Source organism: Nicotiana attenuata, chromosome 1, assembly GCF_001879085.1.
Source record: "Nicotiana attenuata strain UT chromosome 1, NIATTr2, whole genome shotgun sequence".
Taxonomy (NCBI): domain Eukaryota; kingdom Viridiplantae; phylum Streptophyta; class Magnoliopsida; order Solanales; family Solanaceae; genus Nicotiana; species Nicotiana attenuata.
This window is the reverse complement of record NC_031989.1, coordinates 64,846,957-64,864,582: the sequence shown is the minus strand read 5'-3', so window position 1 is coordinate 64,864,582 and position 17,626 is coordinate 64,846,957. Positions and strand designations below refer to the sequence as shown.

General features: G+C 41.3%; 2 protein-coding genes across 5 annotated transcripts; one reads left to right on the top strand and one right to left on the bottom strand.

The window, feature by feature from the left end:
* On the top strand, window positions 7,757-8,071 carry LOC109236828 (calcium-binding protein KIC-like). Its single transcript, XM_019403065.1, has one exon. It carries the CDS (start codon window positions 7,757-7,759, stop codon window positions 8,069-8,071), a length of 315 nt encoding a protein of 104 aa, XP_019258610.1.
* Window positions 12,031-15,089, bottom strand: LOC109227799 (serine/arginine-rich splicing factor RS31-like). Of its 4 annotated transcripts, XM_019393000.1 has the most exons (7): window positions 15,025-15,063; window positions 14,749-14,878; window positions 13,657-14,082; window positions 13,412-13,524; window positions 13,044-13,273; window positions 12,714-12,941; window positions 12,031-12,599 (listed from the first exon to the last, which is right to left on the bottom strand). In XM_019393000.1, exons 3-7 carry the CDS (start codon window positions 13,706-13,708, stop codon window positions 12,569-12,571), a joined length of 654 nt encoding a protein of 217 aa, XP_019248545.1. In that variant the 5' UTR covers window positions 13,709-14,082; window positions 14,749-14,878; window positions 15,025-15,063; the 3' UTR covers window positions 12,031-12,568. The 4 variants fall into 4 exon arrangements, with proteins under 4 accessions (XP_019248545.1, XP_019248539.1, XP_019248542.1 ...); XM_019392994.1 differs by lacking the exon at window positions 13,657-14,082 and having other exon boundaries at window positions 15,025-15,089; XM_019392997.1 differs by lacking the exon at window positions 13,657-14,082 and having other exon boundaries at window positions 12,031-12,596; window positions 15,025-15,089.

The window sequence follows — 17,626 nt, the reverse complement described above, 5'->3', positions numbered from 1 at the left end:
AGGGCGCAAAATATCGAAGCAGATGGCCTCGCCAAACTGGCAGCAGCAACCAAATATATCACCAAGGAAAATGTGGTCACCCTTCTCCACTCGTCAATAGACCAAATTGAGGTACATTCTATAAATTTGACTTGGGATTGGCGCAACTGCATCATGACATATTTACAAGAGGGAACACTCCCGCAAGACAAAAAGGAAGCCAAAAAGCTTCGAATGCAGGTGGCCAGGTACAGCCTCATAAATCACAACCTTTACAAGAGAACGTTCGGCGGCCCTTTGGCAAAATGCCTAGGGCCAAATCAAACAAGGCGCGTGCTCGAAGAAGTACACGAGGGTCACTGTGGTGCCCATACAGGCAATCGAGCCCTCGTCAGGTGCCTCATTCGGGCAGGATATTACTGGCCCACTATGAAAAGGGAAGCCGCGAATTACGTCAAGAGATGTGGGCAGTGCCAAAAGTACGCACCTATGATACACCAAGCGGGCGAACTCCTCCACTCCGTCACTTCACCATGGCCGTTCATCAAATGGGGAATAGACATCGTTGGACCCCTCCCAGCAGGGCGAGGTAAGACATGTTTCCTTTTAGTTTTAACTGACTACTTTTCCAAATGGGTGGAAGCAGGTACGTTCGCCCAAATACGCGAACAGGAAGTCATCACGTTCATATGGAAAAACATCATATGCCGCTTCGGCATCCCCAAAGAAATCAGCTGCGATAATGGACCTTAGTTCATCGGAAAAAAGACGACCGAGTTCTTCCAAAAATGGTGCATCAAGCGAATACTCTCCACGCCATACCATCCCGCTGGCAACGGTCAAGCCAAATCCTCCAACAAAACAATATTGAATATCCTAAAGAAAAAGCTTGAGGACGCCAAAGGGCTATGGACGGAACTGCTACCAGAGGTATTATGGGCTTACCACACCACGCCGAAAACAAGCACAGGCGAAATGCCATATTCATTAGTCTACGGGACTGACGCCGTTATACCCGTTGAGGTCGAAGAACCTAGCCTGAGATACTCCAATGAAAGCGGACCAAACAACGATGAGAACAAAAAACAAGACCTCGACGAAGTAGAAGAACGGAGAGACATGGCTTATGTAAGGATGGTAGCCCAAAAACAACAAGCGGAAATTACTACAACAAGAAGGCCAAAATACGACCACTCAAAGTCGGGGACTATGTCCACAAGGCCAAAACACAAGCGACCAAAGACCCCAAAGAAGGAAAACTGGGAACCAATTGGGACGGGCCGTACAAAATCACAGAGGCAGCAAGCAAAGGGGCATTCCAACTAGAATCAATGGAAGGAAAACTACTACAAAACAACTGGAATGTTGCCCATCTCAAACACTTCAACTTCTGAAAAATGACGCCCCCAAGTCGTACTCTTTTTCCTTCACCCGGGTTTTGTCCCAATTGGGTTTTCTCGGGGAGGTTTTTAACGAGGTGACGAGGGAGACGTCTCGAAGTTCACAGTATAATTCATCGCCCCGCCTGCCGATGACCTCTCCAGGCCGAACGATGAAGGGACTACACACAAGGAAACTTCTCCAATATATGTATGAAACCGACATGTACAATACTCCAGTAAATGAATTAAAGCAGCACCTTTTTTGTTTACTCCAAGATATTCTCCAACGGAACAAAACAAAGCAACATTCTAGTATTCGGCCCCGCTCGAATTACAACGGTTTAACATTTCGACCAACTCGAAATAACACCCCTACGGCCAAAGGCCATCGCCAAATGAAGTACTCGACCTCGCTCGAAATACAATGGGTTAACATTTCGACCAACTCGAAATAACACTCCTACGGCCAAAGGCCATCGCCAAATGAAGTATTCGACCTCGCTCGAATTACAACGGGTTAACATTTCGACCAACTCGAAATAACACCCCTACGGCCAAAGGCCATCACCAAATGAAGTATTTGACCTCGCTCGAATTACAACGGGTTAACATTTCGACCAACTCGAAATAACACCCCTACGGCCAAAGGCCATCGCCAAATGAAACATTCGACCTCNTCAGTTCACCGGAAAAAAGATGACCGAGTTCTTCGAAAAATGGTGCTTCAAGAGAATACTCTCCACGCCATACCATCCCGCTGGCAACGGTCAAGCCGAATCCTCCAACAAAACAATATTGAATATCCTAAAGAAAAAGCTTGAGGACGCCAAAGGGCTATGGCCGGAACTGCTACCAGAGGTATTATGGGCCTACCGCACCCCGCCAAAAACAAGCACAGGCGAAACGCCATATTCATTAGTCTACGGGACTGACGTTGTTATACCCGTTAAGGTCGGAGAACCTAGCCTAAGATACTCCAATGAAAGTGGACCAAACAACTACGAGAACAGAAAACAAGACCTCGACGAAGTAGAAGAACGAAGAGACATGGCTCATGTAAGGATAGTAGCCCAAAAATAACAAGCGGAAAGGTACTACAACAAGAAGGCCAAAATACGACCACTCAAAGTCAGGGACTATCTCCTCAAGGACAAAACACAAGCGACCAAAGACCCAAAAGAAGGAAAACTGGGAACCAATTGGGACGGGTCGTACAAAATCACAGCGGCATCAAACAAAGGGGCATTCCAACTAGAAACAATGGAAGGAAAACTACTACAAAACAACTGGAACATCGCCCATCTCAAACACTTCAACTTCTAAAAAATGATGCCCCTCAAGTCGTACTATTTTTGCCTCACCCGGGTTTTTTCCCAATTGGGTTTTCTCGGGGAGGTTTTTAACGAGGCGATGGGGGGGACGTCTCGAAGTTCAAAGTATAATTCTCCGCCTGCCGGCGAGCTCTCCGGGCCGAACGATGAAGGGACTAGATACAGGGAAACTCCAATATATGTATGAAACCGACATGTACAATACTCCAACATATGAAATAAAGCAACATTTTACTCACCATCGGTCTTCTTTTGCAATCTAACATTCGACGTCGCTCGAATTACAACGGGTTAACATTTCGACCAACTCGAAATAACACCCCTATGGCCAAAGGCCATCGCCAAATGAAAAATTCGACCTCGCTCGAACATTTAATATTCGACCTCGCTCGAATTACAACGGGTTAACATTTCGACCAACTCGAAATAACACCCCTACGGCCAAAGGCCATCGCCAAATGAAACATTCGACCTCGCTCGAATTACAACGGGTTAACATTTCGACCAACTCGAAATAACACCCCTACGGCCAAAGGCCATCACCAAACGAAATATTCGACCTCGCTCGAAATACAACGGGTTAACATTTCGACCAACTCGAAATGACACCCCTATGGCCAAAGGCCATCGCCAAATGAAAAATTCGACATCGCTAGAATCGTTTAATATTCGACGTCGCTCGGATTACTTGATATTCAAGCGAGACCGAATCGTTTAACGTTCAACGTCGCTCGGATTACTTAACATCCGATGTTGCCTGAATCACTTTATACAACCTTGTTCGAGTTATTAAGATCTATGATCGTCTACGAAAAAACATCACACGAGGATGAAAAGCCCGGGACCCCCTCACAACAAACAAAAATAACAATTCAGAGGTACACAAGAAAAAGTAATCGTTCCATTACAACAGATATATTACAAGAGTTTTTTACAAAGGGCTCAAAAACGCCCTCACAAAAATAGCAAATCAAAAAACGAATACAACAAAGTCCTACGCCACATCGTCCCCCGTGGCATACTCCTCATTATACCAAGAATTGGAGACGAGCCTGTCCGCATCATCATCATCAACGTCGTCACCGCCAGGCATGTCGGGGTCGTAACCACAAGCCTCACGAGCTGCACGTGCTTTAACACGCACATCCCGAAGTTCCGACTCGGAAACCTTCCCCTTTGCTTGTAGGGACTTGTACACGTCAAGTTGAGCCTCGGCATGGACCCACATCTCATATAATTCCCGCGGCACGACGGGATCAGCCGCGGGATGAGACGTAGAGGGTTGCGACTGCCGTCACACTTCCTCCGCCTTCAAAGCAATAACTTGTTCGTTCAACACGGACAACTCCGCCTCCAGATCTCGGATCCGTTCCTCATACCTCGCTACCTTGAGCACGGACGTTTCCATCTCATTGTTCCGCTCAGACCTACAGACGTGAAGGGCGTCTTCCAAAGCTGCTACCTCAGAGACGGCAGTCGCCCTATCCCTTTCAGCACGAGCCAATCCATCAGCCTTAACACTCAACTCGCCCCTCAGATCGAAAGCCTCCGCCTCCCGTCGATCAAGTTCAGCAGTTAAGGTGGCCATCCGCGCTTGAAGGTCGGCGTTCTCGGACATCACCCCCTTGCACAGCTCAAACTCGTCCTCCTTGGCCTTAAGAGCCGTCTTAAGTTCACTACATCGGGCAATGACCTTCATCAGCTCTTTGTCCCGTTCTTTCAGCTCTTTGACCTTTGGCGCCAACTCTTCCTCCTTCTACTTAAGCCCGTCACGGAACAACTGAAAATTGATGTCCTGAGTGAAGACATCGGCCAATGCACGATGCTTAGTGCGATACTCCTTGTATTTAGAGGCCACTTTCCCAAAAACGGCCGTCCTCCGCTCATCCCTCCGATCGCGCTCGATCTCCATGATGAGAGTCTAACATGCAGAGGAAAGAATACCAGCTTAAGTAGATTACGTATACAAAAAAAATTCAAAAGCAAAAAGAAGAGAGAAAAACGCTTACCCGCAAAGCCATGCCGGAAATACTCTGCGATAGCTCTGCGTCACTCATCGCCTTAAGCGTTGTACTCTCGGAAGCAGCGCACATAGGGGCAAACGCCGATGCTGCCTGCTCGGAATTCGCCAGCAAGTCATAATCCACGGGAATGACTATGTGTCGATCAGGACCCTCCGTCCTCACTTCCACGCGAGTATGTCGCTCCAAGAAAGCTCGCACATCTTCGGGATTAACGTCCGCACCTGAATCTTCGTCCTCGGCATGCACCACTCCACCTCCTCTGACAGCAGACGACGCACTACCTTCGGCAAATCGTACAGATCCCCCGCCTTGACATGCCCCTTCGGTCTTAGGGGATCTCCCCGCTAAAATGGCATCCGCCATAAAAACAGCCCCTGTACCTAACCTAGGTGAGGACGCCATTCCCGAAGTAACAACTCTTTTCTTTTCAAGATCGGTGGCGATGGCCTTACCAAGATCCACCCTCCTCCTTTTCCTCGACGGTGATTCATCCCCGTTGGAAGGCTCATCCACGAGGTGGTAGACAGGCCGAGAAGAGATCTCATCCCGTACAACGACTTCATAAGGAGAGTCCCTTGTTGGTACAGTTTGAGTACGACCTCCTTGGACGGACTCAGCTAAGGTAAATTGCATCCCCGCCGATGCGACGGGCTGGCGAAACGCCGGGACCGGAGCCTTCTTCTTGGAAACCCTACGATCTATCACCACAAAGTGGTCGTATCAATAAACGGCGGCAAACAACCGAAGGCCAGAGCAAAAGGAACACTTACCCGACGAAACTTTCGGCCCAAAGCGTTTGAGGAAGGCAGGCCAATCTCGAGTCCCCACTACGTAAGGTAACACAAGAGCTACCCAATCCTCAATGCCGACGACGGGAAAGGGTGCACGTCTCTCAGCTACACAGAAAAGTCACAAGTAAATAAAAATTAGAAAGAACGAAAGTAAACAACAGGCGTACGCTACCAACACCTACGGTTGTGATTCCACTGCTCTGGAAATGCAGCGGGGTCCGATACCAAATGATCCGTTCTGATGAAGAAATATTTGTACCAAAACTTTCGGCTTACCCTGTCGTCAGTTCCAACCACCAACCCCCTGGTCCCACGATGTCGCAGATGAATCATGGTACCCCTGTGGAAACTCGGGGAAAACAAATGTAAAAGGTGGTGAATGCCACACACCCAGCCAACTCCGCATACTTCGTAAGCACCAGAAAAATCTTATAAGTATACAGAGACAGCTGCGCCGGGCAGACTTCATATAATCGACAGAACTCCTCCGCCAACGGAAGGAGGGGGAGGGTATGACCGATCACAAAAGGATACACGTAAAAAGCACAATATCCCGGTCTGTGGACCTCCACGAGGTCCTCCCCGGCTGGAACCATCTCGACATAAGGAGGAATATTATACATGGACCGGAGTTCATTTATGTGAGTTGGACCGGTCTCAGAGATCACCGGAACGGGGGAAGGAGCAGGCTCTTTGTGGAAATCGTTCCTGTACATAGGGTTTCTTGGGAGTATCTCTTCCACGGTGGGGAATTCTATCACCCTCCTCAACAGCTACATCCCCGCTACCGGAAGGAGGGGCCATGGACAACGGAGTGGCGTCGGAAACCTCATCATCTGCACGGTGAGTTCGGGGCATTTTGATAATAGAAGGTATGCTGGTAATCCCAGAATGAGGAACAGTGACTGAACGGAAAGATGAGAAGTAGGGCTACGGTAACTGAGCTAAAGAACCGAGAAAAATAATCAAAGGGGGCAATGCATACACAAGGAAGGAAATGGCTAAAAGTTTCTGAAAAAACAAAATCTTCACCTATTTATAGGGTTGGATGGCACGAGAATCGAAGCAGAAGACTGCTAATGACGCTAAAACCAAAGCGACAAGCAATCAGATGTTGTCTCGGGAAGGTGCGTAATGATGACGCGCGTGGGAGTGACTTCATATCCTGATAACTACGTCAATCAGGATTCCATAGGACGTGTCGCTCTCTCGGCCTTGACCACACCGGCGCAATTCAACAGCCAAATTCTCCAATGAAAACTGATGATATCCGGTTATCAAGGACGTGCAGGGCCACGACCTCAACAAGCGGAGGGACTAACTGTATTGGTCCAAATTTGGCAACCACGACAACGGATTAGCAAGACATAGGACGGAGTCACTACAACACAACGACTGATAGTCGTTGTGGCAAAGGACGACGACCAGAGGCGGGCAGCCGAAATAAGATAGTATCGGTAGTTTAAACTTAGAAAGGACAGGAAGAATAAGCATGTTGGATATTCTTTATGTTGTAACTTTTAGGGTTTTTTTTGGGAAATATCCCTTATAAATAGGAGGAGATAGTAAACAAGAGGGGGATCTGCCTTTTTCGAAGAACGCATTGTAAGAGAAGAGAGGGAATATACGAAAGAATTGTCTTATTCACTTTATCTAAGCACATGTTGTTTAACCTTCATCCATAAATCTTTAGATTCCACATTCATATCAGCTGCAGACCCTTTTTGTGTCGATAAAAGGAAGAATCACCCAATCACATAATCATTGGGTGACAGTTCCTTCTCATTATAACCATTGTCGTTTCTTGCATTCATTGCGCATTTATGATATTATATACACTGTCATTAAGTTCACTGGTTAGCCTTACTAAATTCTTCTCGTTGTATTAGACTTTCGTCTTATTTGATCAAGGATTTATTAAGCTCAACTAAGATTCACCCCATTAATATGTTATCGATTGGTTTAGCAATTATTTGTTCAAACAATAGCCCGCACCCACCCTCATTTATTTAGCTTTACAAAATATTGTCCTACTTCCCTAAATCAAGATCAATCCTTGAGAGTTACAACAAAATCTGTACTACTATAAACAAGGGAGTTTAATTCAACTTTTGATATACCCTGATCAGCTTGAATTTTTGTATTCACAATAGATATATAATAGAGTTGTGTGCCAAGCTCAAATTAAGAAGACAGTGGAAAGCAAAGTTGGTGCAACGACAAGTGAATATCAAGACTTATTACCGGTGATGGCGGAGAAGTTAGACGTGCATACATTTGTTAGGGAGCTATGTGGAGGATTCCGGCTGCTGGCCGACCCAACAGTCGGGTTGATCACACCGGCTAGTTTGAGAAGAAACTCTGCGCTTCTCGGGATGGAGGGAATGAGCAAAGAAGATGCAGAGGCTATGGTGAGAGAAGGAGACTTGAATGGTGATGGAGCATCGGACGAAACAGAGTTTTGCATACTCATGGTCAGACTTAGCCCTGAGATGATGCAAGATGCTGAGACCCGGCTTGAAAGGGCACTTCAACATGAGTTTTTTGCACACCCCTGCACTTGACATCCACAATCGGAGGTACAAATTACTTAGTATAATTTGTATAAATATGTATATTCTTTAATCCGAAACAGAGTTGCGGTGCAGATAACGCACTTCCAACTCTGTGTATCGCTATTTGTCATAGCTAGTTAGCTTGTTAATTGGTACGGTATGAATACAACAACAACAACCCAGTAAAATTTCATAAGTGGGGTTTGGGGAGGGTAGTGTGTACGCAGACCTTACCCCTACCCCGAAGGGGTAGAGGGGCTGTTTCCGAAAGACCCTCGGCTCAAGATAATAAAAAGAAGACAAAAGGAGAGGATATTAGATTCATCACGGAAATTATTGGAAAAATAGGAACATAAAATGCAGAAGAAAAATGCAAAGTAAAAACGATGGCTAGTAAATGGATCCAACGTCGAAAAAGAAAATATTAAGACACGACATTGCCCCTAGCTCTCTTAGACAAAACCCTACCGGACTAGGCTCACAAAGGTACAAAGTAACGCCAAGACTCAACTACCTCCTAGCCTACAACCGTAATACTCGACCTCCACAACTTCCTATCAAGTGTCATGTCCTCGGAAATCTGAAGTCTCGCCATATCCTGTCTGATCATCTCTCCCCAATACTTCTTAGGCCGCCCTCTACCTCTTCTCGTGCCTTCCACAACCAGCCGCTCACACCTCCTCACTGGAGCATCTGGGCTTCTCCTTTGTACATGCCCGAACCATCTGAGCCTCGCATCCCGCATTTTGTCATCAATGAGAGCCACGTGCACCTTCTCGCGAATATCATCATTCCTAATCTTATCCATCCTAGTGTGCCCGCACATCCACCTCAACATCCTCATTTCTGCTACTTTCATCTTTTGGATATGTGAGTTCTTAACAGGCCAACACTCAGCCCCATACATCATGGCCGATCTAACCACCGCTTTGTAGAACTTACCTTTGAGTATCGTTGGCACTCTCTTGTCACACAAGACTCCAGATACTAACCTCCACTTCATCCATCCTACCCGATACGATGTGTGACATCCTCGTCGATCTACGGTATGGTACAGTATGAATATGATGCAATAAATGCATCAAAATTGTACGCGTCACGGATTGCATGTCGAATTACCGGCTTAATGGATGTAATGGACAAATGCACTGTTTATAGATTATTTTGTTTTGTTATAAGGGGTATAGATAATCACTTGATTTCATCCTGCAAAAAGCGAAGCAAGTTGAACTTTTTTGAAGATTCAACTCAAATTTGGTAACTGCTAACCAAGGAAGACTCCGTCCCAAGGACGACCACAGAAACTTAGCCTTCGGATTGGACAGACTATTGACGCTGCTAAGATATCCATATTTCTTCTCTTTAACTCTTAAAGATTTCATTTTTTTCAATCTTCAAATATGAACTTGAATTTCGTATGAGGTTGGAGTTGGAAAGGTCTAGGCCACTCCTCTCTACAGGAACAAACCAATTTAGCGTTTAGACAATACCAGAGAAGTGTCTCTTGAGGAAAAAAAAAATTCTAAAAAAAAAGTGTGGCAATTGATCTTAAAAGTTATAATGGGCCTCCAGACCATTAAAGCATCTCTGAAGATTGGCTACCCTCTACTGGAAAACCAAAAATCTAGAGTAACAAAATACTTTGGGATTCCCTCCCCCCTCCCCTCTCCCCGTTTTTTTTTTAGGACAAATCGGCAAACAGAAAGCCAATGGGGGTTGAGACAAGAAAAAAAAAAAGGAATTTTTACCTCCTATAGCAAAGGTTGATACCTTATTTATTTTAAATAAATACCCTTTTAAAAAATTATATTCCATAGCTACCTTTTGATTTTTATAGCCAAATATCTATTTATGGTCACCTCCTACCCTTAAGCCATAAAATACGCTTTGGATTATTTTTCTCTCTTATTCTTTCAGATTTTTCTCCACCCTCTCTCTGTCTCAACGCCAGTCTTTCTCCATGAATACAACCACAATTCTCCACTGATTCATCTCCGTTGTCTCGGAAAATTTTCATTTGAGTGATCATCGACGGCGGAGAATGACAGAGAGGAGCAAAACTACCCATTGAAACTCCCTATAGCTCTCTGCTTTCACCGCACCAATTGTTATTTTTGTGTTATTGCCGTTTCTTATATATTGTGCCCTAATCAATTGGACCTTATTTCAAAAGCCCATTCCGAATCTATAGGGAGTTCATCCTTTCTCATCCATCCACTTTTGCTATGGCTAACAGGGCAGGCTTTGACGTTCCTCTTCCTTCCTCAATTCGTCATTGAAGGCTTGAAGGCTTTGACGTTGTTTTTTCTATTAATTCGTCATTGAAGGATATAAGTTAATTCGTCTTTATCAATCAATTCGTCATTGAAGGATATAAGTTTCTGTGATTTCTACATCTTCTGAGACATGGCATTGAAGGCTTTGACGTTGTGTTCACTACCGGCTTCCAGTGAACGGCGAATTCGCCGGAAATTAGGGTTTGTTCTTGAACAAAGACGACGGAGTTTGGGGCTGAGCAACTTGATTTTCTATTAATATATTTCAATGTATTTTCATGTATTTCATTGTATTCATTGTCTTTTTTTTTTCATTGTAATTCAATGTATCTCGTTGTATTCCATGTATTTCATTGTATTCACTATTTTTTTTTCATTGTATTTCAATGTATCCCGTTGTATTCTATGTATTTCATTGTATTCACTGTCTCGCTATATGCCATGAATGTATTCATATGTTTTTTTTAATCAATATAATTTATGTATATAGATGTATTATATAATTTCTCTGAAGATTGCTACTCCCTCCGTTTCAAATTAAATGAGGTAGTTTGACTCGACACGGAGTTTAAGGAAAAAAAGAAAGACTTTTAAAATTTGTGGTCTTAAAAGCTTAAGGGTTAAAGCTTTGTAGGGCCATAACTTTTGTGTGGTTATAAAAGCTTCTCATTAAGGATAAAATGGGTAAAATGAGGAGTTTAAAGTTGAATTATTTCCAAATTTAGAAATGTGTCATTTATTTTGGAATAGACTAAAAAGGAAAGTACCTCATTTAATATGAAATGGAGGGAGTATGTTTTTGGTGTATTTTCCGGTTGAGAATCTTTTTTATAACTGAAAATACAAAATTTGTGTGTTATAATTGAGTTTGTTGAGTTATATTAGAAGTCTATTATGTTAATTGATTCACTTTCCGTTTTAAAAACAGTGTAATCCCCTATTTCACGCCGTGAATACAGTCGAATACAATAATCTGTCCAGCTGTAATCCCATGTTTCACTCCATGAATACAGTCGAATACACTCGACTGATTCACGCCTATTTTTGCTACTGTATTCATGAATACAATAGCTTAAATACATCAAATACATCTTATAACCACAGAAAAGGTATCTATAATTCGTAATATAGCAAATGGTATCTATAGATGGCTAATTACTACTAAAAGATAGTACTTTATGAAAATTTCTCAAAAAAAAAAAAAAACTAACTACGCCAGCAGTCTTCTCTTCCTATCACTTCACTTCGTTCTAGAAATCTGATCTCACCGGGCCGGGCGAAGGGGAAGGAAGAGATGGGTGGTCCGGGAACACTCAAATGGGCGGGGGCTTTCTATTTGCTTGCAATGCCGGCTGTTCGCCTTTAGTTAGAAGTAGAAGTAGAGGGCGCCGTTTGCCCCACACTTCAGAAAGCTTTCTATAAAAATACCTTAGAAGCACACAAACTTTGCTGGCGCAAAACTGAACTTACAAAATTCACTCCCGGTGGACCAGTATAGTCCCAAAAATGACCGCCAAGGTAGCACTCGTATAATTTATCCATTTCCTGGCACATATGAAAAACAATAGTAAACGGATGGGTTCTACAGGGATCCTGTTAAGTAAAACCAGTGCGGTCTCTAAATAGAAGACTTACTTGCATCACAATTAAGACCCTTTTTTTTTAGTTTCAATCAAAGCCCAAAGATGCATGTAACATCAACACATCATACAAATTAACTTCAAGGGAGAAAAACAAGGACCTCTGAGGTATGAGAAAAAGAAATAAGTAGAGAACATACACAACAAAAACTAGGTGAGATACTTTTTACGTCCCACTACTCTACAAATTTTACTACAAGGTAAATCCAATGCTGCACAACCCATTAAAAGTTGGGGTCACAATCAAAAATGAGAAAAAGAAGGCAGAACAGGATATACGCAGCAGACAACAGTTGAAGCATGCAGTTGGAGCATACGTTAGTTCGCTCCAATGTCTGCTGAAACCTCACAAGCTAATAAGTGTTTCCTTACATATGTTCCTTCTCATCAGTCATGAATTCGTGCCAAGTGGTCTCAATATGCAGAGACCGTGATTCCACCATGTAAAAGTTTTCCAACAGCCAAATTGAACTGCCACACTCTCTAACGTTTAAGCAACACATGCAATAAATCCATTACATTAATATTTAATACACAGCAAGCATTTATCCAGAAAGGAGCGGCGATCTTCCCCCCAATAAAACACCGCTTCAAGTTCTTGACCTCCGAACAGGAGACCTGCTGAAATTATTAAGGAAAAATGGGAACATGAGCTCTAACTATTACAAAAGCTTATAGAGCCTAGCTAGTTTAAATAGTAGAAAAATGAAAAATTTGTCAGAGACACATATCTACCTGCGATACCTTCCATACTCAGGACTCCTGTATCGATCATAGGCAGGACTATGAGAACGGCCATAATCAGGGCTAGGTCGACTCCTTTGATACATTGGGCTTGGTGACCTTCGAAATGGACTATCCCCGTGCCTGCCATAATCTCTTCCAGGGCTGCCATACCTGTCCCCCCTCTCGCCATCATCCCTCAAAGCATACTCTACAGAAACCACTCTGTCCAGGATCTTACTGCAAATGCAATAATCACTTCTTGTCAGGAGACAAGAAACAATAGCATAACATGGATGTGAAATCACAATGTAAGCAAATACAAAAAAATGCACTGACAACCTCATGTGTGTACTCTCCAAGGCTTTTGTGGCATCTTCCTGATTTTTAAACTGCACAAATGCAAAATTCCGCCGTATGCGAACATTAAGGACCTCTCCGTACGGTTCAAAGTGTCTTTCTATGTCACGCACCCTAGTGTGATTAGGGTCAAAGTTAATGACAAACAAAGTTTTTGTAGGTCTTTGGTTTGCTGCAACCTTGGAGCCATCATGAGGTCTACCACGTTCACCCTGTCGAAACAAAGTTATAATAGCGTAGTTCTTTACATAGACTGTTGATCATAATATCAATCATGTTGCCTCTTGGAGAAGGTAATTCTAATGGGATGGCAGTTGCCACATTTGGGAAAGAAGAGTGCAATGAAATACCTTAGCCCATTCCACTGATAACCGACGTTTGTCATACCCAAATGGTATGTCGTCAAGACCACGGATGGCATCTGCGGCATCGCGCTCATCCTCAAAGTAGACAAACGCAAACCCTGTAGTTGTAAAGACTCCATTATAAGGCCAAAGAAAAGCATGAGAACAAAGTTTGAAAATCTTTTGAGCAGATTGTACATCAGCTAAATCAAAGCTATAATTCCCTTTAGGAATTAAATAAAGTACAACACCTGCAAGTATGTGAAGGCCTGATGAAAGTAAGGAGGTAGAGAGGCCTTGCATGAACTAAATCATGATGATGATGAAGGCTTATTAAATGTTTAAATCCAAGATGTCAAGTCTGAGTCATTGCTAAGCATGCTTCACCAATTCACAGCACGATTCGAAATAAGGAGGCATGGCATGATAAGAATTCATTGATCCGCTTATTACTAGTGGTAGGCATGGCATGAAGAACAGACAAATCCCATCACAACCATTCTTGAAAAATGGCAACATGGGCAGTGAAGTAGGTGAATGACGGAAGATCAGTCAAAGTAATGCAGAACAACTCCATCATTGAGAAGGAGAGCAAGAAGACAGATAGGTGGCCTTGCAATAGAAGTTTTTGCAAGTGTTGAGCCATGATAGAAGCTCTTTTTCCTTGGGAGACATTCCTGCGTCAAAACAAACACTTAAAATGGAGATCTTCTCCAAATGAATTTCACATTTGGCTCCCCACCATGTCCTACCATGTCATGTGCACACATACATAGCTAAAACAAAGTAGCTATGTAGCAAAGCAATATATTTAACCAAAATAATCACCATCATAGTATCCAAAAAGTAAAAAAGCCTGTACGCATAAGCTGGGAGGGGGAATCAACATAATATTGTTGATATAAAAATATTAATCAACAAACCCGACAATGCTCATCCCAAACTAATTAGGGTCAGCTACGAGTGGGACACATAAAAATCATCATAATTAGACTATTTTTACAGGGGTCTGGACCAACCCACTCCTTTGACATGGTTTGAAAAGGCTACACGTAGCTAAAGAGCAAACATTAATAGCTCCAGGAAGATCAGCACTAACAAAAATTTAAAACCACACCTACTGACATTAAAGAATCATGTAATTCGAACAACTGAAGATACAACCACCTACTGGGTTTTAACTTGCAATATAATTCCACGAATAAAGCCATTAGGATCTTTTTTATTTCCAATATATTTGTGTCTATCATCTTTGTTATTCATTTCAGTATCAAGAATGCATAGTACAATAATAAAACTAACTAAACCAACAGAAAATACGAAAGAGAAAACAAAAAGGATACCATTTTTCATGTCAACACGCTCGATCCTTCCATACTTGGAGAACAATCGTTCCAGTTCTGATTGACGTGTATCATACTCAAAATTCCCCACGAATATAGGCCTCATATTCGACTTCCCGCTATTGTTTACCTGAAACACATCATCAACAATGCCATCAAATGATTTCAAGTATAAGTACACTTCTCCTGGCGATCAATTAATTAACTGCTTAACTACATGCCAATTGCAAACTATATGAATTCTATGTAGCAATTAGGGGAATATAAAGGATTTACCAGAAAAACCCTACAACCCAATGAAAGCATTTGTCTTGTAAGGGGACAGGAACAGCTTACATAGGTACTTTTGCTCCGAATATTACCTGATTTGGGCCCGTTTCCAATCTGTTTCGTTGCAATACCCTACGGGTGGGTCAAAGCCCAGTTCATGGTGATGGTATTTTCTCGGGCTGGCTGGATGAGGCCCAGATCCCTTTTTGTTTTGGAGTTTATTGATTTCGTGGCAGAAATGACACCAGATAGCCACTCTAAAGGGCTGCTATTTAAAAATGGGATCTTTACATAAATAGCTGACCATATTCATTGTTTACTTTTTCAGACATATACATTGATTATACATAATTATACACATATAATACATAATTATGGATATATTATACCTCCACTGGCTATTTTTAGTTTAAGCAGTTGGATGAGCAGCTATTTGGTTAATTCTTCTATAAAAATTAACCTGAATTTAAGTTTTCCAGTTTCATATTTGTCCTGAAGTTAAGATTTTTAGTTTAAAATTTTAGGACGAAATAAGTGTTGGCTAATCTCTAAATAACATCTCTTAGAATGGCTATCTGTGCACTTGTCCCGATTTCGTGTCACTGTTTAAATTTTTACTTCGTTTCAATAATTTTTGCAAAAATAGCTATGTGTTAGAATTTGGCCACATGTCAGGAGTTTTGATCGATGGGAAACTTCCTTGCTCGCACAAGTCCAATTTTGTGTGTCATAACTTCGGAACGAACACGAGCCCTAGTGAGAAACCCTCTTGTCTTGCCTCGTCAAGCGTTTTCGGACAATTAGTTTATCATAGGAATATCGTTTAAAGCTTGGACAAATTTTAAAAAAGTCTTGCTATTAAATCTACGATAAAAGCATATGGAACTGAATGTTCGAATTATTTTATTATGCACATTGAACTATTAATTTAACATGCGTAACTAACATTATTGTTTGCCAATCATAACTTGCCTGCCGCAGTGACTTGAGTCACATACACACGTTTTGATATGAGATAAAATAATTTAAAAAAATGTTTTGTATCAAGTAGAAAAACATAGTCCGAGCCGCTTAAATAAAACACAAAGATTATAAACGTAACCACGATAGGTGAATGTATTTGAGTTATGGACGGATAGGTTATATGGGTAGGAATTTTTACATTCCTATACACTATATGAAACTATATTACCCTCATACTCAAGTTTTACTATAATTACATTTTATATACCCAATTACTATTTATGTATATTTTAAGGAAATTAATGATAATAATTAGTGTCCTAAGTTTTACTCCCCCACGTTTCTCTCTCCACATCCCACCCCCTCTCCCACGTATCTTGCACAGAGAGCAGCAATTCCACCATTGACAATCATTTAAAAGCTTTGAAGCTTTGAATTCGAATTTGGGTTTTCAAAAAACATTATTTGTTTGAATTGGATGTTGTTGCAAAGAATTGAGAATTCTCTCTACGTCTTTCTCTAACTCTCAATCCCAAATGTTAGTAATGTAAAGCAAAGGAAAAGAGAGCAACATTTCCACCATTGACAGCCATTAAAAAGCTTTGAAGCTTTGAATTCGAATTTGAGTTTTCAAAAATCATTGTTTGTTTGGATTGGGTGTTGTTGCAAATAATTGGGTATATGGTTTGGAGTTTATAGCTCAATTTTGAGGGGTTTTGGTGAAGATTAGACTTGGTTTTGACTGAATTTCAGATTGAAACTCGAAGAAGAAGAAGAAGAAGAAGAAGAAGACGACATGACATACATTATACTGTAGAAATTGTAGTAAAATTGTAGAAAAATTATAGAAAATTTGTATTCTGTTGTTTATATATTTTTCTTTTATTCATTTAACTATTGTATAAAAGTTGAACAACATTGTATAAAAATTATATTTAAGTTGTATGATATTGTAGTTGTATATAACTGAGTAGAAATAATGTATGAAAATTATAGATAAGTTGTATAATATATAATTAGTTGTATGAAATTTATTTTTACTATGTATAAATCAGATACAAAATATACAAAAGACATATTGTATAAAATTTGAATTTAAGTTGTATGTTATTATAGTTGTATTTAACTGGGTAAAAATAATGTGTGAAAGTTGTAGATAAATTGTATAATATACAATTAGTTGCATGAAATTTATTTTTACTATGTATAAATTAGATACAAAATATACAAAAGACATATTGTATAAAATTTATATAAAAATTATTTTTTAAGTGGTATGATATTGTAATTGTATATAACTTGATATAAATAATGTATGAAAGTTGTAGATAAATTGTAGATAAGTTTCACTGCCGCATTCTCTAAATAGAACTTTTCTCATTCTCTCACGAAAAAAGCATTACTGATTAGAAGAACTGTGGTAACTCCTTTAGGCAAAGGTGGCAGTTCAGAATTCAAATGATTTTCCCTTAAATCCAATAAAAGCAAATTACACAAGGCAGTTAAATCTGGTAATTTACCAGAAATCACATTGTGTGACAGAACAATGTCAATGAGGGTTGTAAGTTTAGACACAGAAATTGAAAACTGACCCTTCAATCTATTATTCTTCAAGCTTAAAATAGTAAGATTGGTTAACGAATCA

Coding starts and splice junctions, on each gene's coding strand:
- LOC109236828 (XM_019403065.1), top strand. CDS start 7,757: ATGGCGGAGAAGTTAGACGTGCATACATTTGTTAGGGAGCTATGTGGA.
- LOC109227799 (XM_019392994.1), bottom strand. CDS start 15,054: ATGCTTTCATTGGGTTGTAGGGTTTTTCTG. Junction 14,879..15,024: donor TGGGTTGTAGGGTTTTTCTG/GTAAATCCTTTA, acceptor GATGTGTTTCAG/GTAAACAATAGCGGGAAGTC. Junction 12,600..12,713: donor GAGTATGGAAGGTATCGCAG/GTAGATATGTGT, acceptor TAATAATTTCAG/CAGGTCTCCTGTTCGGAGGT.